At 47.5% G+C, this 25,711-nt stretch overlaps 1 protein-coding gene across 1 annotated transcript; it reads left to right on the forward strand.

Annotated features, from left to right (window-relative positions):
- Positions 1-2,956: 2,956 nt before the first annotated feature.
- ntn4 (netrin 4) lies at positions 2,957-21,814 on the forward strand. The gene is made up of 10 exons (XM_049009351.1): positions 2,957-3,724; positions 4,925-5,475; positions 9,177-9,449; positions 14,095-14,221; positions 14,440-14,628; positions 18,852-19,065; positions 19,175-19,281; positions 19,661-19,729; positions 19,935-20,108; positions 20,470-21,814. Exons 1-10 carry the CDS (start codon positions 3,640-3,642, stop codon positions 20,607-20,609), a joined length of 1,929 nt encoding a protein of 642 aa, XP_048865308.1. The 5' UTR covers positions 2,957-3,639; the 3' UTR covers positions 20,610-21,814.
- The last annotated feature ends 3,897 nt before the right edge of the window (positions 21,815-25,711 follow it).

The following is a 25,711-nucleotide window of genomic DNA, read 5'->3' on the forward strand; positions in this document are numbered from 1 at the left end:
ATCTGCATTGAAATTAGTTTTCGTTCTATGAAATCCCGTTTGTGAAAAACCCAAGTTACGCAGCTGGCTGACATCTTGCCATTTGGGGACTACAAACATGGCACCGTTTGCCAGGAACTACAAAGGAAGCTCTCAGCTTTTTATTGGTCTATACCTTATCCCAGTTTAAATGGCCTTTCTCTTTGTCCACTTATATTTTGTCCGGTTTACCTTAAATCGGACTAGTTATCAAATCAGATTACTGTGGACATGCTTTCTGACAGGAGAAATTCTAAGATGCCCCAAGACAAATTAAGCTGCGGCCCCTTGCAGGACATCACCGCTCTGTTATTAATATACTTTAATAACAAGCATTATCAGTGTATAATCGAATGATGTTTGTTATTAATGTTAAGCTGTTAAGGTTATATATGATGATAAGGTATACTTGCATGCTCCTTATGAATGTTCTACAAATGCATTATAAAGGTGCCATTAATGTAGAGCATTACCATTTGTTTTGATTAATAAGTAAACGAGTAGCATATCCACACGCTAACACAGAACCCCACCCCAGTTATTTTGCTTGTTTGCTGACATATTTCCACCCCCCACCAGCACATTTGCCTTAGACACCGAGAGGCTGGTGATTTTCTGCACGACCCCCGCATGCAGACACTAACACTGCACCATCCATCAGTCTTTCATGCATATGCCTGTCACTTAAAGCCCCGCCCATTCCCCCAGAATCCCCTCCCACCCCGGGGAAGGTGGCCGGGCCTGGAAACCACGCCCCACCCCCTTCTCAGCAAAGGATATTGACTTCAGAAACAATAGGCATTGTTTGTCCCCACAGTCTGGGAATCAGTAAAACAGCATTGTTACGGAGGGAGGCAGACAAGAAAAAGGAGGGGGGAAAAATGAGGGAAAGAGGGCTGTGACAGAGAAACGATGCAGGCCATTGTTCTAAAAGCATCCCATTTTCCCCTGTTCGGAGTCCCTCAAAGTGGTCCGTGGGAAAACAAAACACAATGCATCTATCTGAAGGGGAGACTGAGTGTCACGCTGCATTTTGGGACACAGAAGAGATGGATCTCCAGAGCTAATTAAGCCTGGAATTTTAATAACTCTCCGAATCTGCCCTGACTTTCCCCTTTCACACACAAACAAGCCAGGAACAAGTTATGCTTGAAAACCCCCCAGCAGAATGCAAGCAGCGCTTCTAAACTGACGATCGAAAGTGAAACAGAGGCTGCTTACATCAGAAATTACACAGCTCCTAGACCCAAGAAGGGAAGAAAAACCTCCTGCCCCCCCCCCTGCTCTCTCACACCCTCCTATTTGTGAGCTAGTAAATTTCTTTGTGAGGGCACCCGTATTCAGCTTCCAGAACCATCCAGGAAGGGCAGTGGGGGGGGGGGCAGTATGACAGAGGAGATGTAAAGAATAAATAAGCCATATTTCAAGCTATCGCCAATACAAGCTAATTCCCCTAATCATATCACTTTTTTTCATTTTCAAGTGACTTTCCATAATAATAAATAATCAACATTAAAAGGACAACAGACCAGGTAGAGGTGATGTCGGTCTCCCAGGCATAATGACAGGTAAACTGCAAAAGACAGTTGATCCGTGATGCTCACTGCATCCCTGTTTAGGAAAAGTCAAATCCAGTGAAATCTCAGTGATACACACAACACCTCTCAAGGCCCCTTTATATTATTACCTTCATTCTTTCTCTGTCTCAGTTTTGTGCCTCCCTATTGATAAATACACCAAAAATGCTATAAAAGGTGCAAAGGCGACATTAAATAAATATCTACAGATGTTTGACACAAACCCACCACCAGTAGCCCATAGTGTGGCGAGGGGCGCCACCTGGCTCATCACGGGTGCTAAGTGAGGAGTACCAGTGTTGAGGGTCGCCAGTTTTGGACGGCTGACTGGCGTGAGATTTTCAGTTTGAGGCAAGTCTGCACACACATGCACACGCATTTTCATGCGTGTATCAGTTATATTACCTTGTAAATAGTCTGCAGGGTTTGCAAACTGTCGCAACACTTTTGATGCAGCTAATTTTAGGCTTGTAATAGAATGACATAAGAGTCCGTGCCTGATCGTGAGAGTCTGAAAGCGTGTCACGCGAGATGAGTGAGAGCTGGAGACGTGTGGATGCTGCGTCTGCAAGGTCCATTTTTCTTGCTTCAGGTTAATGTCATGCAGCTGAGGTTAACTGTCGGCACGCTGAGACCTACTTAGAGGGGTCAAGGGTCATTTGCCGAGGGACTGTTTACCCCAATCTTGAGTGTCAGTCTGACAGGGGGGAAGAGGTAGCCCTGGAGTGACAGGGAATTACAGCTGATGAAGGAGCACAAGCAGCAGGAACGCATGAGACCAACACATGTCTGAAAGCTGAATATCGCACAGGGACGTTGTTGGGAAGCCTTTGATCTGTGACTGTTTAAACGAGGCGTTTGGAGATATTTCCTCCTGCAGAGCTGGAATTAAACACTAGGTGGCGCGTTTTCTGTAAAATTATTTTAAAGTTTCTTTTCACATCTTTATTATCTGACGAATGTATTATACTGATACTATTTATTATACCAATAAATGAAATAAAACGCTTTTTAAATTAAATCATGAGAAAGTTTACCGCTGCCCAGTACAGCTACGAGAAATAGTTGCCAATAAGTGAATCCGCGTGGAGAAATGAATTTGTATTATTTAACACCCCCGGTAAGACGGAATAAATTATATGATTAAATCCGCTGGATCATTGACAAACTGATAAAGCAATGGTACCTTTTAATTTTGCGAAAATCAGCATAACTTGGAAAAGAACAAGCGACCTGCATTACAGGAAAATGCAATGGTAAACGTTTCTGTGTATAAACGGAGATGACAGGCAGTTAAACGGGATCTTTTTTGTTTTTTTGCAGCTTTCTTGCGCTAAATAAAACTGGAGCTCAACTGACACAGAAGTGTGATACTGTATCCACTGAATGACATAAGCGGCCTCCAAGGAAAGGGGAGCCTTCGGAGCACCTGACTGCATGCATTGTTTTTAAGCTGTTTACATCAACGTGGTACATCGGGATGCCTTTTCCTACGCCGACTTGACCTGACTTTTTTTTGTTTTTGCAAGAATCCTTGCGTGCAAACTCTCATCTAACAGCCTGCGAGTGTGATTTGTAGGAATGTGCCTTTAAGTCGCAGGAAAAAAAACATGAACCGAGATGGGGCGGAGTCGCGATGCCCTGTCACTCTTTCAATATTGCTCAGATGTATATCTGCAGGCAAAAGTTAGCGATTGAAGTGCGAAGGAGCAGATTGTGACGGAGGATACGAGCGCTGGAGCGCCAGCGTCCGGCTTACGGAGAAGCGCTCGCCCCCGACCAAGGGGACGGACTTTGCCTCAGTCGTTGCTTGAAATATCTGGACCGTCGCATTTGTCAAGGAGTGGATTTTCCGCATTTAATTATTGCTCGAGGTCACTAGCATTGCGTGGGGGGATCTACTTGGTTGGAAGAATTTCATCTGGATTTGCCCCACACATAAAAGCTTGCCGCCACTTGTTATAAAAAGGATTAATATTTTTGATCTAATCAAAAAAAAAAAAGATTTTAGGAATATTTCAGAATCCCAAAAACTTGGTCTCCCATGTGGAATAGGGCTACGCTGCAGGGGATGAGCTGGTCGACGTTACTTGCCCTGCTTCTATGGGGGCTGCAGTCTCTATCCGCAGGTAGGTGCCTCTCAAACTTCACTACGGATGTAATCGCAGAATAGAAAGTACAGATGAGCTCAGCCTGTGGGCCATTATCAAATTCGGGCTTTGGTACCGTAAAGTCTCGGTGCATGTGCTTTGACAGCGCGATGGATGCGGATCTTGTTGCGTTTATTTTTAATGAGATGCCTGGAGTTACAGAGGCGCCAGATAAAGCCACTTTGGAGGGGGGGGGGGGGTAACAACCCCGATTTAAGTTCTCGTATGTGTTTAAACATTTTAGATTGAAAACCATTTATATTTAGCACAATCAGAATAATCGTGATCATTCCGGGCATCTTCCACGGTGGGAGTGATGTTATTTACATGCGTGACGTGAGTTTGTCTCCAGGGGCCCAGGTGTAACAAAAAAGTATAGGTTAAGGCGCGGGGAAAGATAGAAGGGACTAAATACAAATTTCTTAGTTTAATTACATAACGCGAGTACCGAAAACGGATGGATTTATGGATGGATGGAATAATGGATGGATGGCTGGATTGAGGACACCCAGCGCTTCGTCTCGCTAACCCAAATGAGAAAAAGCAGCACAATTATTAAATTATATAACAAATTTACATTTACACTGTGCGCTGATTTTGGCCTTCAGTGTGCCCCAGCTTACGTGAGGCATGGTAATACTTGTGAAGTACTTAGTAAAGTCTCTTTTAATATCGTCAACACCTTTGTAATATCAATCTTAAAATGTATCACAAGGGGAAATTATAGACGGTGTTAGTAGAAACCCATATGAGCCGCGCCGTCGATTGCGTTCCGCGTTTGAGCGGCAAGATTTATCTGAAGCGATCGAGGTAGACGTCCTTCCAGACATGTCTTTCTTTCATCACCGCATTTATCATTTATCACCACATCAAACAGCCGTGTTGCTCAATAAATTTATAAAGGAATGCTTCAGAACTCCAACAACACATTCATCCATCCGTCCTCCTTAATAACTAACTATAACAGTTGTCGTGATCTGGATCCTATCCAGAGGAGCACGCTGCGTAACTTGCACAACACGGCTGAAGTTCTTTATTATTTTGCTCTAAGAAGAAAGATTTATTGTCCTATTTGACGGGGGATTCCGTTCTGGAGGAAGCCATACACGGGTCCTCATAGCTGCTATTCGGTTAAGCTCTAACTCAGTGAAGACCCCCCCTGTCCCCCTCGGTTCTCAGATCTCAGCAGACTGGCGGCAGGTTCTGGAGTCGGGACCCAGTGCGAGAGCCAGGCCTGTAACCCGCCCATGGGGAACCTGGCGCTGGGCCGGCGCATACAGACACGGACCGTCTGTGGCTCCAACTATACGGAGTCGTTCTGCTCTTACACGGGTCCTGCGGCGGCCGTGGGGTCCTGCCCCCCACTCAAATGTGACAAGTGCAGCTCGGCGCAACCCCAGCATGCCCACCCGGCCTCCGCCATGGCGGACTCCTCCTTCCGTCACCCAGACACATGGTGGCAGTCGGCGGAGGGGGTCAGCGATGAATTCGTCCAGCTGGACCTGGAAACGAAGTTCTACCTCACGCACCTCATCGTGGTGTTCCGCTCGGTCCGGCCCGCTGCCATGGTGCTGGAGCGGTCGCAGGACTTTACACACAACTGGACCACCCTCGCCTATTTTGCCCGGAACTGCACGGAAGCTTTTGGGCTGGAGGACAGAACCCTGAAGCCGGATGAGGTGGAGTGCACCTCCAAATACTCGGCTCCATTCCCCTGCACGAGGGGAGAGGTAAGTGGATGGATGGATGGATACTTCTGAGGCAGGGCCTCATGTGTGCGGCTCGGTTGGTTAAGCCTCGGAAGGTTGCTGGTTCAAGCCCAGTTTCAGCGGAATAGTTACATCTGTGGGGTGCGTATCACCCCCCAGCTCCATGGGCACCACTGCAGGTGGCCACCCTTCACTGCTAAGTTTGTCTCATTCAGGGGTTCAGACACTAGGGGGAGCCTGTGAGTAAATTCATTGGGTAGAATTTTTGAGGGACCAAGTCAGGTCTTTGTGCTGCTGTGCTCAGGGGTAGTTATGGATCCTTAAAGTTGGTGGAGATGAAGGATTAGGGTTGATGGAGAAGCTGTGTTCTGGAGATCCGGGACACTGTGAATCTAGTGTTTTCTTTTTCTTTTTGCATCATCTGAAACACTGGGTGAACTCTCGATAGCGAACCCAAACATCACCCAAAAAACCCTTTTACACCACAGGGGTGAAATCTAACTCCATGTGGCACGCTTGGAGACAGCAGCCCCTCACCCGCTCTGAGGCAAGAGGCAGGAAGAAAGCGCATAATGCGGGCCGCTGCTGTGTGCCAGCATCGCCCCCTGGAGGTGTGGATGTTTGGCACGAGGTGACGCTATGGGTCTTCGTGGCGATGGAGGAGGAAAACATCAGTGCGGATTGTTTTTTTTTTCAGAGAGGCGCTCGAGGCTCATATCTCAGTCTCCCATTTCAAACCATTTCAGGGGTAGGGTTACCTCTAAGTGACCGCAGTTTTGTACTGGATGCGCAGTTATAGAAGATGAGAGGGTGGATTGATTACCTTTAAATGGTAATGTGTTTAGAGCGAGCTTTTATCTACAGAAAGGGACATTGACATGCGGCTTAAGTCATATTGGCAAAGTCATGTCATGTAGATGATCAGTTAGAATTTCATTGACCTAGACCCTCCCGTGATGGGGAAAGTTATGATTTATAGTGCAAAGTAGTTATCCTTAGGTACTAGTCATCCTTATGTGCTTGCCATTAACTAGGTATATTTACATTTGAACCAGCTGGTGGGAACCGCTGTTGATTACGAGGCAGCTCTACCCCTGTGCGTAGAGCTTGTGACTGTGTGAGCTCTACAGAGCAGCTCTGCTGGAGCCATGTGTAAATGTTTACAAAGCAACACTCAGTTTAAATATGTGCTTTTAAGTATGTTTGGAGTTAAAGCTACCTAAGAAAGAAATAGTAGACTTTTGGCTTTATTATTATTATTATTATTATTACCATTATTTTATGACAGAGTCATATCTTGTTGAGGGATTCAGAGACTGAAGCACAGAGATTTGTTACCAAATGTTTTGAAGAGGGCTGTGAGTTCTAGCAAGATGTCATTGTACTCTATAAAGATTTATCCATTTAACTTCCAGTCTGGCCTGTGCACGTGAATCGACCCACGTAATGTAACAGCAGCCCTTAGAAAGACTGTTTATGATGGTTCTGATGATATGGAAATGTGGCGCTAAGCTTCTGCTGTGTCGCCATCCTGAGCTCCGTTTTCATTTCTTCTTCAGGTGGGGGGTGTCTGCAGTTTCACTGTTTGGTGGGAGAGTGACATTTTAAAGCTTCCTTAATTTATAAGCCATTTATCATCCTGCTGAATTTTTACGACCCTCACAAGCTGTAACTCACTCTGGCACCCAGGCCTCCTGCAGCGAAGGGGGTGAGTGTGGGTGCGCCCCCCCCCCCCCCCCCCCATTCTTTATTCAACTCCCTCCGTAACATCCAGGGCACAGAGATCTCAGATGTGGTTGACCAAGAAGCGTAGTTTTTTTTACATGTAGGAAGAAATGATTTACTTGCCTTCGCTTCTCTTTAAAGCAAAGATTTATACCTCTATCTCATTAAACACTTTTTATCTCAGCACATAAACTGGCAATACAGCCTGCTGGTCATTTAATGTTTTATTCTCTGTGATCGCTAATCATGAATCATAGCCGTGGGGATAGACCCGCGGTCACACGGCTCCACAGCGCCTCCTGCAGGTGAGCTCCATGGGTTCTTAATCTCCCACTCCCTTGCGTTTGGTGGGCGTACCTGCCACCCCCCTGCCTCTCTCTGCGGTGTGTAATGCCGGGTGGGGTTTAGAGTGATGTACGCCGCTGGTATTTAGGGTTCGCAGGGCGGGGGGGGACATTTAAACATGTCACCTCATGTGCTGAAAGCCAAACACATTCCACTGAAAAGCGTGTGCCGATGAAGACGGCTTCATTGCAGAACTGCGTGAGTGCAGCGGGGGCATCTTTGAATGCGTGGATTCTGGGTTCCCGTGAAATGCGTCAGTGTTTAATTGCCTCTGACAAGTCTTTTTAAATATATGGCCATACTGCTGTTGTCCTCTTTATGTCAAATAATTTATTAATAATTTATTCTTGCTTGGCTGTTAAGGAAATGCAGTTTCACTGATGGATTTGGGTCCTAAAAGCCCCCTTCCCAGAACCCCCCCCCCCCCCCCAACACACACGCACCCTGGAATGGTCTTTGTTTTTTTACAAAATTATAGTAAATTTATCCACAGATAACTAGTATGACTAGTGACTTGTGTACGAAGTGTATGATCTGCTGAAATGGAGCGTTGAAGCGTTGAAGATTCTGATATTGGAGTGTTTTTGCTATGATTTGCTTAGACCACAATCCTGACACGCCGCCCCCCCCCCCAACCAGCCTTGGCGCTCTTCGTTCCCCCCAGAGATGTGTTGAGCTAGATCTCTCCCATGCCCTTTTGTCTTGTGAGTATTCTTAAGTATCTCCTTGCTCCATGGTCTGCTTGTGAGGTCCCCTTAATTGTGGAGTGCAATGCCGCGACCTCGTGACCCCTCCAGGCGGCGGCAAATTGATAGCGTCATCTCTTTCACACCGGGCCGGTGAATGAAGAAGCAGCCAGAGAAGCCGCCTCGCGCTGGAATTTCATGCCTTTCCTGGTGAGGGGAGACTAACTGCTGCATCTGGTCCAGTTAAAATGATGATGATGAGAGACAGCAGTAGGGTGTTAACGGCGGTAAGAAGGATGACTGTCACGTCCGCTGGAAATCGCTTTGCAAATAGCAGTAGCCAGAGCAGAAATAGGAGCCGCAGGATCAGGAAGAGGAAGTCAAGACAAGTCAAGTCGCTTCTTATCGGCATTTCAACCATATGCATTTGGTACGGTACACAGTGGAACTACAGAGCTACACCGGAGCAGGAACAGAAGCAGTAGGAGAAGTAACAGGAGCAGCAGGAGCGGAATAGGAGCAGCAGGAGCGGGAGTAGAAGCGGCATTCTCTGCGTCTCGCCCCAGGGTTTGGGTTTCTGATTGCTCTCACGGTAGCTTTCAAGGCAAACCGAGAAAACCTGGTGCTTCGCCAGACCTGAAATAGAGAGGGGGGGTGTGTATGTGTGTGGGGGGGGGGTCTACTTGAGGAGTAGATGACAAGCCTTAGAATAGAACGGAGAATGAGCAGGTTTGTGAAATCTCTCCTCCTGGGGTGGGGCCGAGTGTTGGGGTGGGGGCCGTGAGACCTGGAGATTTAACCCCCCCTGTGCCCCCCAGTTGGTGTCGGAGATGTGAGACTTTCAGGGCTGGGAGACTCAACACTGGTGGCTGGTCAGATTCTCTGGGCAGTCTCCAGCCCAAGGGCGGCTCCTGTTTGGTTGGGACGCTCATCTGTCTGCCATTGACCCTCCTTCTCTGCCCTCAGGTGATTTACCGTGCCCTGCCGCCCTGGAACTCCCTGGACCCCTACAGCGAGAAGGCCCAGCATAAACTGCTTGTCACCAACCTTCGGCTGCGACTCCTGTTGAGCCAGGAATGTCCCTGCGGGGCGAAGGAGCCTGCTGCCGGCCCCCGGCCTGGGGGCCACTTCGCCATCTACGACTTCATCGCCAAGGGCAGCTGCTTCTGTAACGGGCATGCTGAGCACTGTGGCCCCGCCCCCGGCTACCAGCCCCTCCGGGAAAGGACCAACCACGTGGTGAGTGACAGACGATTCTATCCACAATCCCCTCTGCTCCACTAGATGGGGCTCTTTTAAAAACTCCAATTGTGACCCAAGCAGTCGTGCGATTCAGGTTCAGCTAAACGTTCAGCAGGGCCATCCTGTTAGGTAGCAAAGTTAAAAGGTTAAAGGGGCAGTTCACCCCAAAACTGAAGAAAGATATGTTTTACATGGCTTTGCTCTGCTGGGAACTGTCTTGTTAGAAATATCAGTGTTCTTTCTTGACCTAGTACCCTGGCAATATCTTCTGCGCAGTGATACGATTGGTTTGTGGAGTTCTGTAGAACAAAATAGTTCCTACATTAAACTACTCACCAAAAATTCTGTGCCAAAGCGTGCGCGTGCACACTACCCCCTACTGGCCACACACAGTCACTACACTGTGCGGGTGTGTGGCCTTGAAGTGACATTTTAAGTGGGGCTCCAGAAAGAAGAAAACAACCTTTGAATAATGTTGAGTGTGTGTGTGTGTGTGTTGCTTTCTCTCCTGTGGTTTCCTGTATCACCATGACTCGCATTTTCCCTGCGTGACGTTTCATGTCACCTTCCTTCCACAGAAGGATACCCAGCTTGTGAGAAAATACCCATGGATGATAAATATGATGGATATCCGTTTGGCAGATGATAACCTGAGATGAGATTTCATTTATAGAGATCACAGTGAATGTTAAGCGCAGGGCAGGATGCTGGCTGGCACGACGCGACCAATCACGCTCGAGGTTTCACTTTCCAGCAGTGTCCGTGGGCGCAGACAATGGAAAGTGCTCGTGTGTGTGTGCGCGTGTGTGTGCGTGTGTGTGTGTGTTTCCTTGCTGGCATTTGTTTGGTTTGCTTGACCATGTGTTTATTTTTTTCCCACTTCCCGCATTGTATCGCATAAACCAAGCATGTGAATGTCCGTTTTGTCTACAGTCCATAGCCTTTAATCTCGGCTAGACTTGAGGAGAGCCCGGCAGGCAGGATACAGCCAGATCTGGAAGGATTCAGCAAAGGGCATGGGGAGGACAGTAGGCAATCTCAGGATGGTCAGAGGTGGCTGAATTTACTTAGACTAAGTGTACCCCATGGTTAGCAAACGCCATCTTGCTCTCCTTCAGGTTTACATGTCATGTTTCAGTTCACGAGGCCTTCTCATCTGCTCGGACAGACCCCCGCTCCAACTTTTACTGCTTGTCCTGTTCAGGGTTATGGGGGGATCCAGAACCTATGGGCACGAGGAAGGGAAAAAAAACCCAGGATTGGGTTCTGACCCACTCACACACCATTCACTCACACATGCAAACTTTTGGGCAATTTGGTAACTCCAATTAACCTGAGGGGGGAAACTAGATTACGTTTAAACTCTAAACACTTGGAGCCATAATAGAGATTCAAACCCTGGTCCCAGTAATATGAGGCAACAGTGCTAACCACTGCAGCTCCATGACTCCCAGTAAATGACACCCCTCCTCTGTGAAATGACCATACAGAGGTGTTATAAACACGTATTACACAAGGCTGCACGGAGAGGTCCTCTGTTTGTGAACCTGCGATTATTGTTTTTGTGCGTGTGTGCATGTATTTTCTTTCACCCCAGACTTGCAATACATTTCAAACCCAAACACCGAAATCACAACAGAGATGGACTCAGAGATTAAACATCCTAGACGTGACATACAGGGAAACGTTCCGGAAATGAGGCCCAGTGAATAAAAACCTAATTAGCTGGCTGTGAAGCTGTGGGCAGCTCTGAAGTGTTTATAACACACGCCCTCGTTTGACGTTTGTTTTGCAGCGAGTGCAATTAAACCACAAAAACGTTTTCATTTCACCTTGTTTCTGAAATGAAACATGCTACTTCAAAGGGGCATTCTGTGTATAAAATCACGGCAGGAAATCCAGGCGTGCGGATTACTTTTCCGTTGAACTCCCTCCGGTTCTGTTTGACGGATTTCTGTTTAACTTCGCGTCAGAGCAGAACACACAAAATTGTTTTTCTGCTCCGATACTGATCACAGGAGAGCATGACGGGAAATGATAGCGGTGGCGTCACTCGGGGCTGTTCGTGGCATGGTGGCGACAGAAAGTATCAATACGCCAGCCTGTTTGCGAGACAAGCGTCAAGAAGGCTTTCTCCACCATCGCACTGCTACAGGAGCACTCGCGGCAATTACACTCAGCTACGTGGTAATTAAGGGAACTGTAAACAGACGGATAATTTGTGATCAGACCGCTACTGTGTAAAGTTGTCTATCGCCTGTTTGCGTATAAGCAGACACACACGTTTGTGGTAATGAGGTTTTCCACCTTCCCACTCACAGCTGGCAGGGATTTAGCATTAAAATAATACCTCAAACTCCCCGCCCCCGGAGGTGACATGACTCAGGGCATCTCCCTCAAAAGCCCAATGATAAGTACTGTAGCCTGTGAACCCTTCAATCCACTGTACTAGACTCAGTCCCTCCATGGGAAGAGTGGAAATCAGGAAGTACTACTCAGTGCAGCCCCCTCGCAGGTCACATGACCCCAGTGCATCTCACAACTGTGGTGAACCCACCATATGGAGGCCCTCAGTCATTCTCTGGCCGTCTCTCGCTGTTTTTCTGGCTCTCTAACCATCTCATGTGGCTTGACCTCTTTTACACACTCCTCCGTTACTATCGCTTCTCTGAGGGCTCTTAACAACAAGTATAAGCAAAACGATCTGACCTCCACTGGCCTGCAGATAAATGTCATGTAGAGAGCAGAATTACCAGTGCAGGTTGTAACACGACTTGTTGTTCAGCATGGTTGAGGCGTCTAATGAAGTTCGGTTTTTGTTTTGAAACGGTGTTACAGCGAATGTGGACCTCCTGTTCTGGCTCGAGTTCCGGCCTTGTGTTTTGGACCTGAGGCGGGCCTTGAGCACCACATCCTTCATGCCAGGCATGTGTATCTGCAAGGAAGGTTCCGGTTGGCGGCTGAGCGACCAGCTGATCAGCCATCGCTCCCCGTATGGCCTCGTTTGACGAGATGGCGGCTTTCCGCTTTGGCTAATGCCTCCCGGTCTGGTTTCTGTGGCCAGTGATGAGATTAGCTGCCCCTCTTTGCTGATTTGTGGGCTGGGACTCCCCTCGATCAGTCCGCTTCTCAATTTAGAAGGCTTTGAATTTGCTTTGTTTTGACTTTGCCAACAGGGGGCACTGGCCAGGTCTGAGTAGAAGCTTTTCCGGAAGGTCTTTCCGAGCCAGGGAGAGACTGCGTCCATGCCTTAGTCTCACTTTTGGCTTGAGGAATGTTACCCTGCAGGTTGACTTGCATGGTCCAATTTCTGCACCAACTGTAAAGTCTATTCTCTCCATAGCTTTAGCTCTGTGGGAACGCAAAGACCAGTTGCCAGTTGAAGGCATTTCATTGGGCAAGATGGATCACTGTTGACATCAAAACTGCAGGCACAGGGAATTAAACCATGTTTTACCCTCCATTGCAGGAATTACTCTAATTGTAGCATATGGCTAAGTCTGTAAAACCTACTGCAATTAGTCTGTCTGTTCTTGCGCAAGCATGGTGTTTTGGGGGGGCGGGGGGGGGGAGAGGCATGGGAATATTCATACTAACATTAAACTTTTGTTTTTAATTTGTTCTTTAGTATAATGTTCAGTAGCAAGCTGATATGCAGCAAGTTAGTTATGTTCTGGCTGGGTCCGTTAAAGTTGCTATGATTTTTAGCTGTTAACGGAGTAGCTACAGATTACACAGGGAAAAAAGTACTAAACGATTTTGATAAACATCTCCCTCAATGTTGTCAGAAAAACAGACAAGGTGCTGTGCTGTGTGACCAAACACTAGAGTTCGGATCTTTTAAATTCCAAAAATAGAAAATCTTTTGGTGGATCCAGTTCCGCTTTGCCCGTTTTCGTAACTTGATGGATTCGCAGACGCAATAGATGTTTGCAGCTGGTTGGAAGCCACTTTTAATGCTAATGCGCAGATATGATGAGGATAATAAAAGGAGCATTTGTAAGGTGTAATGTTATATTTGAGAAGCAGTAAATACTCTTTTGAAAGGCCCTCCCTCCTAGCTTGTCACACTATAATTAACACAGCATGAATTAACTGTTTTTTAAGTGCGGTAATAAAACATGTAACTTGGCATGCATTCCCTAATTATAGGTTAACATTCTGGGATTAAGGTGATGTGTGTTTTCATACCTTCATTGCAGTGTGCCGTGCTGCCTGTGCGTGTCGGGGGTCATTATGGGCTGTCCCGCCCATTCCCAAGGCACGTGTGTTGTTTTAGGATGTTCTGTTGCTGCTGAGCTGCTATGCTCACTCATCCTCAGTCATTCTGAGGACCGTCTATCCCTGTTAAGGGGAGGGCAGGGTCTGAATGGACTGTGAGGGGAGAACCTGCCGAGGGGGTCCGCTGGGTGTCTTTTCACATACGGATGCCCTCACTGGTGTGGGAGTCCTTTGGAATGATATGTAGCAATGACCATCCCTCCCCCCCTCTTTCTCCTCCCTCTTTCATTCCCTCTCTCCGCCCTTTCTTACTCTCTCTCTCTCTTACTCTCTCCTCCTCCCTCTTTTTTTCCCTTCTCTCCTCCATTCTTACTCTCTCTGTCTCTCTCTCCCTCCCTCTTTCCCTGTCTCTCCGTCTCAGGTCCACGGTAAGTGCATCTGCAGGCACAACACTGCCGGGGACCACTGCGAGCGATGTGCCCCCCTGTACAATGACCAGCCATGGCAACCTGCCAACGGGATCACGGGGGCACCCAAGGAGTGTAAGAGTGAGTAGTGCTGCTGTGGCGGAGTTGGGGGGGGGGGGGGCACCTACTCATTGAGACACACGGCAAAAAGATGCAATAAGATGCTTAATTACACTTTTGTGAAGGAATATAGTTGAAAAACAGAAGTCAATTTTATATGTAGTAGGAATCGAAGGAATTAGGTTGCATGTAAATCATGCTTTGTACACACGTACACGTACATACTCCCCCCGCCCCAGAGTGTAAGTGCAACGGGCACGCAGCAGCCTGCCGCTTCTCCAGGACGGTGTGGCTGACCTCAGGCCGCCGCAGTGGAGGCGTCTGCATCGACTGCCAGCACAACACAGAGGGCCGCAACTGCCAGAGCTGTAAGAGTGGCTTCTACAGGGACCCCCAGAGGCCAGCATCAGCCCCCGACTCCTGCAAACGTAAGGGCGCCTCCCCCCTGCCGGCTCCGCCCCATCGGCTCCGCCCTGCCCCTCCCACCAGATATGAACTCATTTTGGGTTGGAAACCTTCATCTAAAACATAATTATATTAAAACCTCAGAAATGTGTTCGGATAGATAAATACAGTTACCTGCTTCACAGAAAGTGAAATACCTGAGGTTCTGTCAGTTAGCCCAGTTATTTAGGGAATGACTTAGCATCCAGTGAAATTTCCCAGTTATCGTGCCGGTTCAGAGGTTACCCCGGAATAAGCCACGGAGACTGATCCCTTTAGGGTGAGAAGGGTTTATGAGAAGCGTGGCTTGGGCATCGGAGGGCTGCCAGGACGGGGGGCGGCCCGCCACACTGGAATGCCGACACCACGGGTGCGAGCTGGGACAAGCACTAGTTTCCAGTGGGCACCTGTCTGGGGGGGGGCGTATGGTGCCAGGCCAAACAGGAAGGAGCACCGCGGGCCTCTGCGGGCCGTCTCATTGCACACGACAGGCAGAGGAGGTCCAGACATGTGACCTTTACATCACCGCAGATGGTAAACAAGCTCCTTTAGGCCTTATTAAACACTCACGCAGTAAATGCAATGCCTCCTACCTGCTTTTGGACCATACCATTTAAAAGAAAAGGGAACTCTGTGCTGTCAGTAGGGCAGATTGGACTGTACCATTTCAAATAAAAGGGAAACTTGTTCTGTCTGTAGGGCAGGTTGGCTAGAACAGTGTGTCAAAGCAGAACCTAAACCTAGAACTTTTGCTGGTGCCCCCGACTGCTTTAGTGCGCCTCTCAAGGTCTTGTTTTGGTTCTGGTCCTGGTTCTGGGTGATTCCTGCTTGTTTACTAATGCAGACCAGTTTGTTTCACCACCCCGAGACACCCAGCCGTACCCCTGGCAATGGATAATTCCCCGTAGAACATCCAGTCCCTCTTGGTAAAACTTTGGGGGGGGGGGGGTTGTAATCTGTTCAGTGACACTTTACTTGACAGGGCAGAAATTCAGTTACTAAATCACGAATAAATATAATCGCTACTTGAGATAAAAGATGAATTAACAATGAGATCAGTATTTAATGTGTTATTCATGACTTGTTCCTTCAGCGGTTCACAAAGGTTTACAGAATTAACAAATATAGTGCTTGAAATACAACATGCGTCACGATTCATTAATGATGAACGAACATGAGATCAGTATGTAACTAAGATTTCATTTGTGGTTAATTAATACATAAGTAATAGCGTAATACTACATTATTTGTGTTGTGTCAGGTAAAGTGTAGTTCAGCAGGTAGAGCAGTGTGCTAATGACACAAAAGTGATAGGTTTAAATCCCGGGAAACAGATAAATCGTAACGTTTTGTTGCTTTTGATAAATATGTTGAAAGTAATGGGGGCTCTTTTAAAGCTAATGAATCATACTGTGTCTTTCTGCCTCCTGTTCTGTGTTTATTAATTCAGAAAAATTTGGATTACGCACCTTACCCTCGAAGTTATGAGCAGTGCTGTACTTAAGAACATGGAGGTCTATTATTTTCACAGTTATCACCAAACATAATGTAATATTTAGGATCTTGTTCAGGTTCGGAGCTTTTACTTATCGCCCATTAATATTGGTGCTTTTGGAAATTCCTGAAGGGAATCTGTTGTTCTTCCCTTAGTTTTTCCTATCCCAGGTCCACCTTTCCGTCCTACATATTATCCAGATAATCAGACGGGTGCTATCTGGTCCCGACGGGACGGCTGGCGATATGGAGCTGGAGCACGCGTCGGCGTGCCCGCCAGATCAGACAGAGACTGGCTGGTGTAATGGGGAAGCGGGCGAGATGCAGGACGCAGCCCAGTGTGGTGGGGGGGAGGCTGTCTGGGGCGGGGGCTGATTTATTGCCATGTCCTGAAAAAGAACTTTGTATCAGTCAAAGGAAAAATCCCTTTGGTGCCGTCTGACAAATATAAGGCACTTTTTAATCATCTTCTTTGGTGATTTTTTTTGCAGTTTGCCACTGCGCCTCCCTCAGGGCTGTAAACTGAAGAGCAGGCATTCACTGGACACTGGCTCGACTGGGGGCAGGGTGTGGGTGGTAGGTGGGGCATGACATGCTGCTATAGTTGTTCACCATGTATAAACTTCCCAAACTGTACATTTTTCCCATTCCTGCCTGTCGTCGTGCTCTTCCCGTGAAGTTGGTGAGAGAGAGCTCTCAGGAAGGTGAAGGAGGAAAGGAGATTATTATATAAAACACAGATCAATCAGCCATTCAAACACAGACTGAATACCGTCTGTTTGCTCTCTGGGTGCGTCACATGGTCACGCACATGCGCCGCCGTTTTGTCAGAACTCGCGAGGACGCCGTAAATGGTTGGTGTTTCCTGGGCTTTGCGGCTCAGGGCAAAAATGATTGGGCGGAACCACATCGGTCATCCGGGGAGGAGCCTTGGGGTGACTGAAGCAGGCTGAGCGCACATAAGTGATATGATGTGCAGTTAGGCGGCATCATGCTTGGCAGCTGCAGGAAGACAGGGCTTGCTCAGTCAAAAACAAGTGCGTTAGACCTCTAACACCAAGAGATTCCAAGCAAAATCATCCACATTTCACTGGCTTAAAGGCCCGTCTGCATAAGCAGTAGCCTTTATAGGAGATGGTGTGTGCGTATATATATAAATATACAAACACACACACATATTTTTCTTCATATGTTTTCAATGGGAAAAGCCCTAACCCCAACAATGACAAACGTAACCCCTACTCAGCCCTAACCATAATCACAAATAACCAAAGAAAATACAAGACTTTTTTTGTTTTTTTATTAGAGATATTTATGAAATTGAGTTTCTTCCAAAAAAATGCCCCCCACAATGTTAAAATAACCAGTTTTTTTTAATCACATTGTGGGGACATGACCCCCTCGCACACACACATTGACAGGTTGCTAATCTCATACTTACAAACTGGCATATTACTGATTTCCAATGATGTTTATTAGATCTGCAAACCTGCAAAAACAATATCGCTGTGGTGGCCTGAATGCCGAAACACACAGCTTCTCAGAGCCGCCCGAGTCCATAGTGTTTGCTGAGAGGTTTTTAAGATCCCAGAAGCCTCTGTGTGATTCAGCCCTTAAAACCATCATCCGGTATTTTTACACAAAAATCCCCCAGGCTGCTTCCAGCTTCAGTTTCATTTCTCTCCCTTCATCTCCTAAGCCTTAAGTGTATGAACCTGAAGAGAGAAAGACACCTGTGTGTGTGTGTGTGTGTGTGTGTGTGTGTTGGGGAAGGAGGCCGAGGCAGGGTACATCAAGTGATCTCGGGACCCCATTAATCTCACCTGCCCCTCATTCCCAGTCCCACTAGAAGGTCATGCTGCGTTGTGTTTCAGCTCGCATCAACAACCGCTCCTTTAGAAGTTTGTGTCCAAGATCTCCCAGACTTTTCTCTTGGATTTGCTCTGGAGTACGACTTTGGGACCCAACAAGAGGAAATGTATAACGTCTTATGGCGTCTGAAACGTAGACAAATAGTGAAAAATCTAGATGAGGTGTAGTATACTGTAGAAATACCACTACACAGTAGACTTAAAACCTTTTTTTTTCAAAACTTTGAAGTGTCCTTTTTCCATAGAAGTCTTCAGGCAGCATCGTACCCCCCCAGCGGGACGGAGATGCAGGCAGCCACTGCTGTTGCCAGGAGTCCTGGCCGCTGTTCAGGATGTAAATCAGCAGCTGTTGCGAGCTGTTTGCCCGCATCGCATCACCTGAGCCATGTGCTATCAACAGGTGGATTAACACGGAAAAAAGGGCTCCGAAGCACTGATCCGATCCGATTCTCGCTCCAGATAGTGGGGCCACAGAGGAACCATTGTGGTACCGGCCATGTTAAATCATAAAAAGCCTAAATATGCTCTACTGTATCTGGAAAGGAGGTCATTACGGAAATGAAAGCATCAATCTCCTCTTGCTCATAATGTTATCTCTGCCCATTCAAAGCTTTTTGTCGGTGGTTAGCGCAGGGGGAGGGCGGGGATGTCCTGGGGGGCATACATGGAGCTGTGTGTGGTGTGGCAGCGTCAGTGGTGTGGCCCAGTTTGCTGGGATACATACAGATTTATTCACTGGCTCCCAGTGAATGTGGCTATAGCAAGTAAGGAAGATTCTTTAGTGTGCATTAAACGTTTATTTAAATGCAATGTATTGTTTTTATTTTAAAAAAACTTTCCAGCCTGTGCCTGTCACCCGATGGGGTCTGTCCACTACCAGCAGAGCGGGGGCACCTTCTGCAACCCCAGGAACGGGCACTGCATCTGCAAGCCTGGGGTGGGCGGGCCGCACTGTGACAGGTGCATGGTGGGATACTGGGGGTTCCTCCAGTTTGGCTGCAAAGCTTGCGCCTGTGACGGAGACTGCGACCCCTTCACGGGAGACTGCGTGTTTGGGTGAGCCAGCCGTAGCGCCGTAAGGATACAGGGATGATTCCCGAAAGCGGGATGTGATCACTGTACCCACCGTGCCGCGATATTACAGGCCTGTGTGTGTCCCTTCCAGCCCACTCAGCTTAGACCTGGAGCATGACCTCAGTCCGAGACACAACAGCAGCGAAGGCAGGTCCATCTTCAGGACGGACGAGCTGTTCTCCGCCTTACACTACTCAGGTGGGGGGCGCTGTTGAGGTCTTTTGGCGATTCACGGAAACACACGTACATCTGGAATGTTTTGCATTATTTACACCTAGTCATGCGATTCTCAGACATTGAGAGGTGGTATCAGAGTAACATTCAGACCTTGGTTGTAATTTAGTTAAGGGGAGGGTGGGTGCCCTTTTCAGGGAAACTGCAGAAATCACCCGAATCCCAGCTGACTAATGAGGAAACCTGGTCCCATGTGATCAGATATCAGAGCTCCAACCAGTGCGTGTCACACATCTCTGTGCTCACCAAAAGCACCGGGCTCGGACCGGGGAGCCCTACATGCCTTGTGTGTAGTCATGTGTTGTTGAGTGTTAAATGACCCTGTTCACATTGTCCTTTGTAGAAAAGTGTGAATGCAAGGAGCAGGTCCTGAGCACGCCCAAGCGCTTCTGCTCCATGAAGTACGCTTTCGGTGAGTTCTGCACCCGGAACTCGGCACTGAATCTGTAAGACAACACTATACTGTACTGCAGACCCGGTTCTGTTCAGTGCCGTTGCGTACTTCTGGCATGGCACCACTCTCTGATCCATAACGGTTCTGGGCCGCTATCTGACCCATAATGGTTCTGGGCCCTTAGTTCAGGGCCTCTCTCTGACCTCCAGCTGACCTGTTGCAGTGCTGAAAGTGAAGATCCTGTCGGCACATGACAAGGGCTCTCACGCCGAGGTGGAGGTGAAGGTGAAGAAGATCCTGACCCAGAACACCAAGGTGAAGCTACCACGGGGGAGGCTCACCCTGTACCCAGAGTCCTGGACGGCACGAGGATGCACCTGCCCCGTGCTCAACCCGGGTAGGGCCTCTCAGTCCCATCGCATGATGAGGGGGACAATCTCACCACAAGCACTAGGGAATTTCCCAGTTCCCTTACAGGGGCACCTACCTATACATCGTGCAGGACATGAGGTTATGACCTGAGTGTGGTGGGGTGGACCCCCCATGGATGAACATGCAGTGCACCCCCCCTCCCCCCCTCTCTGTTTGTTTGATCAACTGTATAAATTAATATGCCATAAAAACTGCCCATATAAACGATAGTGATCCATTGTGGGGTTTATACATATAACAGCTATGATACACTGGCACATTCATTGTTCATGTGAAGGCTGCATGCCTGTAATTATGAGCCTCCTCTCTGTACCCTCCCCTCCCAGGGACGGAGTACTTGGTGACTGGGTATGAGGAGCAGAGGAAGGGCCGGCTGGTGGTCAACATGAAGAGCTTCGTCAAACCGTGGACAGCCAGCCTGGGCCGTAAGGTGCTGCAGTTCCTGAACATGGACTGCAAACGGTAGAGGAGGCCCTAGGGCAGAGAGAGAGAGGGAGAGAGAGGGGGGGGGAGAATGAGTGTGTGGGAGAAAGTGAGAACAAGAGACAGCAGTAGTTTTGTTTCTGTGCACTGAGTTTGGGGAGGAGGGGGGCAGACGGGCCGCCACTGTATACAAAGTATTCAGTGAGAGGGATTCTGGGAAAGGAAGTATCAGGGAAGATACAAACTGAAAAGTCGGCCAACTAGAGCTTGATGAGCAAGTCACAGGTGGAGAGCTGGAGTGAGCAGGCTCAGTTATGATCCCTTCCCCCCCCCCCCCGGGGCCCCACAGCACTCTTGGAAGCACTTTAGGACCGTACACCAAAAGGAGAATAGACAGACAGGCGGCGGACAAGCCCCCCCCCCCCAGCCTGGGAAAATCTGCGAGAACTACATAGGTGAGGGTCTTCCGGCCACGTTTGGGTGTCAGCCGATGTCAGGGACGGTGTGAACCCGAGCGCCCCGTGTAAATGAGAGGAACAGTGTGGAGGCGAAGCAGCCAGCCTGCCACATCGTTAAGCCATAACCGTCAGTGGTGTTTCCCTAGTGGTAGGTCCCCCTTATTTTGTCTATGACTGATGCATTTGCAAAAAAAAAAATGCAAAGGAATGTGCACTATTTAAAATGATAAGGTGTGATGCAAGTTTGAAGACACTTTCAGCCACTGAGAAGTCCTGTGGAGAAGGGGGAACAGTGATTTAATTTGTACAGAAAAGTCTTAATTTTCCAGTTAAAGCATGAACTCTCCTTTTTCTGCTTAAAAGCCTTTTCAAAGAAGGATGCCAGGACCCAATTAACAGGAGGTGTAAAGACGAAGTATACATTTTGCTGTTCTTTTAAAGGATTACAATGGACACTTCTCTGCTGTCCAAAGAAAGGAAAACATAAACATTCATACATCTGTCTATAAGTAACGGCGTGTATATTCAGCTCCCTACTGATTTTCAAATACTGAGAGACTTTCAGGAACATTTAAGTTTATCGTATTACAACATTGTCTCAGAAGATAAGTGTGGGTGCCCTTGAGCCGGTTGAACACTCAACATATTTACAGAACATTTAGGTCTGTTATTTTGCTGGCAAACACACGTTAACCTTCACTGTTATGTTTATGGTATTTGTTGTTTGGTATTTTCACCTCTAAAAAAAAATCAACTAACCTGTCACAATAAAGAACCACAGAGTGAGCAATTCTAGCGTGGTTTATTTTAATCGACTGCCAACTGATGTGAACGGTAAACAGGACAGAGAGTGATTAGTCAAAGAATGGTATTTTCCAGAAATCCAGGAACAAGCCACGTCACAAAAGCTGCGAGCGAAGGCCATGTGGTATCCGGAATGATGAGTCTTTTGGGGGATAGTAGGGGTGGGGTCAATTAGGTTAGGGGGTGGGGTACAGACTGCCTAAGCAATGCCAAATTCAGCGTGAGAAATAGTGCAGCATTTTTGGCAGGTGATTAATAGGGGTAAAAACATGGGATGTACAAAATAGTCCCATAGAGGGAACTTGAATGCAATAGTGACAGGAAATGGCGACAAGACGCAAGTCAAGGTTTCTGAGGGAAGGAAGAAACCAATTAAAATATTTTGTGGGAATCACCATTAACCCTGGTCACCTGACCTTAATGCCGAGACACCCACTCTCTCATAAAATTTCACAGCGTTATCACTCATACATGCATCTTCCTATCACTCTTTCCGGGTGAGAAATCCAAACTGATCTTTCTGGAGACGTTTCGTTCAGGTAAAACAAACAAGGAAATGTGCAAACATCATAGAATACGAATCGAACGTAAACGCTGATCACCGTTGAGAGACACTCAACATTTGCTTGAAAATGTTACCATAAACACAGACCGTTCAGAAATGAAATTAGTAGTGAAAGAGATGGCGAGGCCTGTTTGATATCAGATTTCTTCTTGTGTAAACAGGGAAACAGCAGCGTCAGTAGGGTTAGGGAGGTAAGACCAGGCATCTTACATGAGATAAGGTTTCCCTAGCAGGAGCATAACAGAGGGGCTGAGAAACACTGACATGCAAATCTGGGCAAGAAAGTCTTGGAATGGCTTCAAGATTAAGCTCAGGGGTGTCTTTTTCCATCCATCCATCCATTTTCCAAACCGCTTATCCTGCTGGGTCGCGGGGGGTCCGGAGCCTATCCCGGAAGCAATGGGCACGAGGCAGGGAACAACCCAGGATGGGGGGGCCAGCCCATCGCAGGGCACACTCACACACCATTCAGTCACACATGCACACCTACGGGCAATTTAGCAACTCCAATTAGCGTCAGCATGTTTTTGGACCTGAGTGGTGTCTTTTTTAGAATGAATTTTAAGAATTCTGCTTCTTTCATACAGAAAAATAACACAAAAATTCACACTTAATCAGGACCAACCAGTATATCTACACTATGATTCTACTGTGGTGCAATGTGTTAGGCCTGGACCCATGAGCTGACCGAGACCCGCCCACTTTAAATGTACAGATCAGTACTTTGTTAACATTTTTATTTAAGAAATAAAAGTCATACTTTAACAAAAGGTTGAAACTGGCATTTCTGAGACCATTTCTGTCAAGCCTGAGAGTCTGTAACTGCCACCATGGAGCAGAAAGGAGATAAAAAGAATATTACAGAAACTTCCAGAAAGTGACGGTGATACTGCTCTTGTGGACATCTTGTCTGTCTTTCTTGGGGCAGTGGGTGTACAGTTGCATTAGCATAGCATAGAGTGCAGGACACTGTAGGGATGCACCGTCTGTGCGTTGGCTGCATTTCCAGAAGAAATCTCAGTCCCATGATTGCGCTGTGAGACGATACGTGCCGCGTAATTACGTTACTGCCTTTGTTCTGTGGACATTCCTGCGTTTTTAATCGCCTTTCAAGGTGTGGCCAGGTTCGAGAGTGGGTGAAACACTGAAAAGGGGTGGGGGGGGGGGGGGGGGGGGGGGGCTGAAGTACTGAAAAGGTCCTGGTAGCCCTGAGAAGAGAAGCGCTCATGGACTCAAAGATGGGGCTATGCCCCTCTCTGCATGACCGTCAAAAACAGAATCCTGGCCATTACCCCAAGCTAGCCAGCCTGTCCCCGATGTCAAAAAGCATTAGAACAGAGATGCTTTTGTGCTTGAAAATTTGGCAGCAGCATCCAATGTAAATAAATGCAGTTCGCTGAGGTCCCGTCGACTTCTCCTCTGTAGGTCAACTTATTTGAATTGCCTTTCATAAATCACCCGAATGACAAGGCATAGGCGAAACATGTGGGAAAACCTGAAGCTTATAACGACTACAACCGGTCATGTGATTCTAACACTCCTCCAATGAATACAGCTCTTTTCATGAAAGGTCAAGAAATATCATCTTTCATTTGGCTTTGGGGATGACAGAAAATGCGGAGTTGCTTTTTATTCCAGGCGGGGGTTTAACGTGTCTGGAGCGTGGAGGTGTTTCGGTTGCTAACCAAACAGAAGAGGAATGCCGACGTTCTTGGACCACCAGGGTGGATGGGAAATGACTTCAGTGTTTGGCAACGTGAGCAAACTGCTAGAGAAAAGGAAGATACAAGGCAAAAAATAAGCTGCATACAAGGATGACGCCCTGGACCACAACTCCCGCAAAAACAAAGAGAGTGTGGGTAGCAGAGCTTACAGAGGTCACCACAAAGCTGCCCTCGCACTGTAGTGTAGGGGGAGAGAATCCCTCTAGTCAGCACGTTAACCTACCATCCAGGAAGTTGTGCAAATGGTTACTTTGGGGTCCTCAACTGAGGGACACATGCGAGATGTGATCAAAATAGCATAAACAATGAAATAGTCAAGGAACGGCAAGCAAATAATTAATGTAACCAGGTGGGTTATTCACTGGGCAAAAGACAACATGAGCTTAAACTCTAACTCCCAGTCATTTACAGTGGAAAAGGGGAAGATGCTAGACCATACATCTCCCTGGCCTTCCTGACTCATAAAGATCCACACACACCAAACATCTGAACCATCCCCTCTCACCAAAAGCACAGAATTTCATAACAAGACCAAACAGAACCTGTTCTGCATGCTGCCATTTATTTACCAGCCTTATTGAAAGATGGGACATGCAACTCCGCATCCCAACGCCACTATCCTCTTATGTCATCGAACTGTTAAAAAATATAAATAATTCACTAGGGAACGCACGCAGTCCCAGAAAGCAGAAGGGTGCAGATTGACAGGCAGTGGGTGCTCCTCTCCAAATAGTTTTGGTCGAGGCAAGTTGAAGTATTTTGCCTGACTGGGAGTGGCTTATGGGCCAGGAATAGGTTCTTTGGGCATGACTGGTACCTCACAGCTGGTTCCCCTTCATCAATATCTCTCCCGGATACGGGAGCACAGGTAAAGTCAATAGTCCAGCTGTCTCTTTAAATTTCTATGCATTTCTTTTCACAAAAAAAAAAATCTCTGTGGATCCTCACTAGAAATCATTTAGAAATTTCTTTCCAGGATTCCCTTTCAGAATCGACTTCAAACATTAGAGACTCATTACAAAACAATGTATTCTGAGTACTCAGTATATGAATTAAACCCTGGTTGCCATCCAGGCGTTCACCTGTAAAACGAGTTACGTAGTTTTGCGTAACAACATTTCACAAGCTGCGTCTGTCGTCTGGGCCGGTGAACTAGGCATGAATCACAAATCGCTGTGGAGCTGCAGCATCTTCTTGGGTTTCAGGGGTAGGCTTACAGAACGGCAGACAACGATAATTTGGTGAAATGGCTCTGCATAGTCCAACATGAAGGAAGGTTCTGGCAAATGTCCGGACACCAGAGGATGTTGCCCTGCCAGGCCATGTGTGCTGACCATACAGGACCCTGCACAACCATGCCTCACCGCCAACAATAAGACCACTGGCCATCTGCATGGCATTCCGAGCCATGGCACCATATCGAGCTCTTCTCTCTGGTCACATGGTCTTATGTCCCTTCTGAATGCAATCTACAGATTACCATTGGCGTTGTGAGCAGTTCGCATTTTCAAAAAAGGGCAAGACGCTCTCCTGGACTCCTCCATGTATCTGCAAACACAGAAGAATGGCAAGAGGTGCAGTAGTGAGGCCTTGA

The sequence above is a fragment of the Brienomyrus brachyistius genome, chromosome 3 (genome assembly GCF_023856365.1).
Source record: "Brienomyrus brachyistius isolate T26 chromosome 3, BBRACH_0.4, whole genome shotgun sequence".
Classification (NCBI taxonomy): domain Eukaryota; kingdom Metazoa; phylum Chordata; class Actinopteri; order Osteoglossiformes; family Mormyridae; genus Brienomyrus; species Brienomyrus brachyistius.

Excerpts from the sequence above, each read along its gene's own strand:
- ntn4 (XM_049009351.1), top strand. The coding sequence starts at position 3,640 with ATGTGGAATAGGGCTACGCTGCAGGGGATGAGCTGGTCGACGTTACTT. Across the intron at positions 3,725-4,924 it reads GCTGCAGTCTCTATCCGCAG|ATCTCAGCAGACTGGCGGCA; the intron begins GTAGGTGCCTCT and ends CTCGGTTCTCAG. Across the intron at positions 9,450-14,094 it reads GGGAAAGGACCAACCACGTG|GTCCACGGTAAGTGCATCTG; the intron begins GTGAGTGACAGA and ends TCTCCGTCTCAG.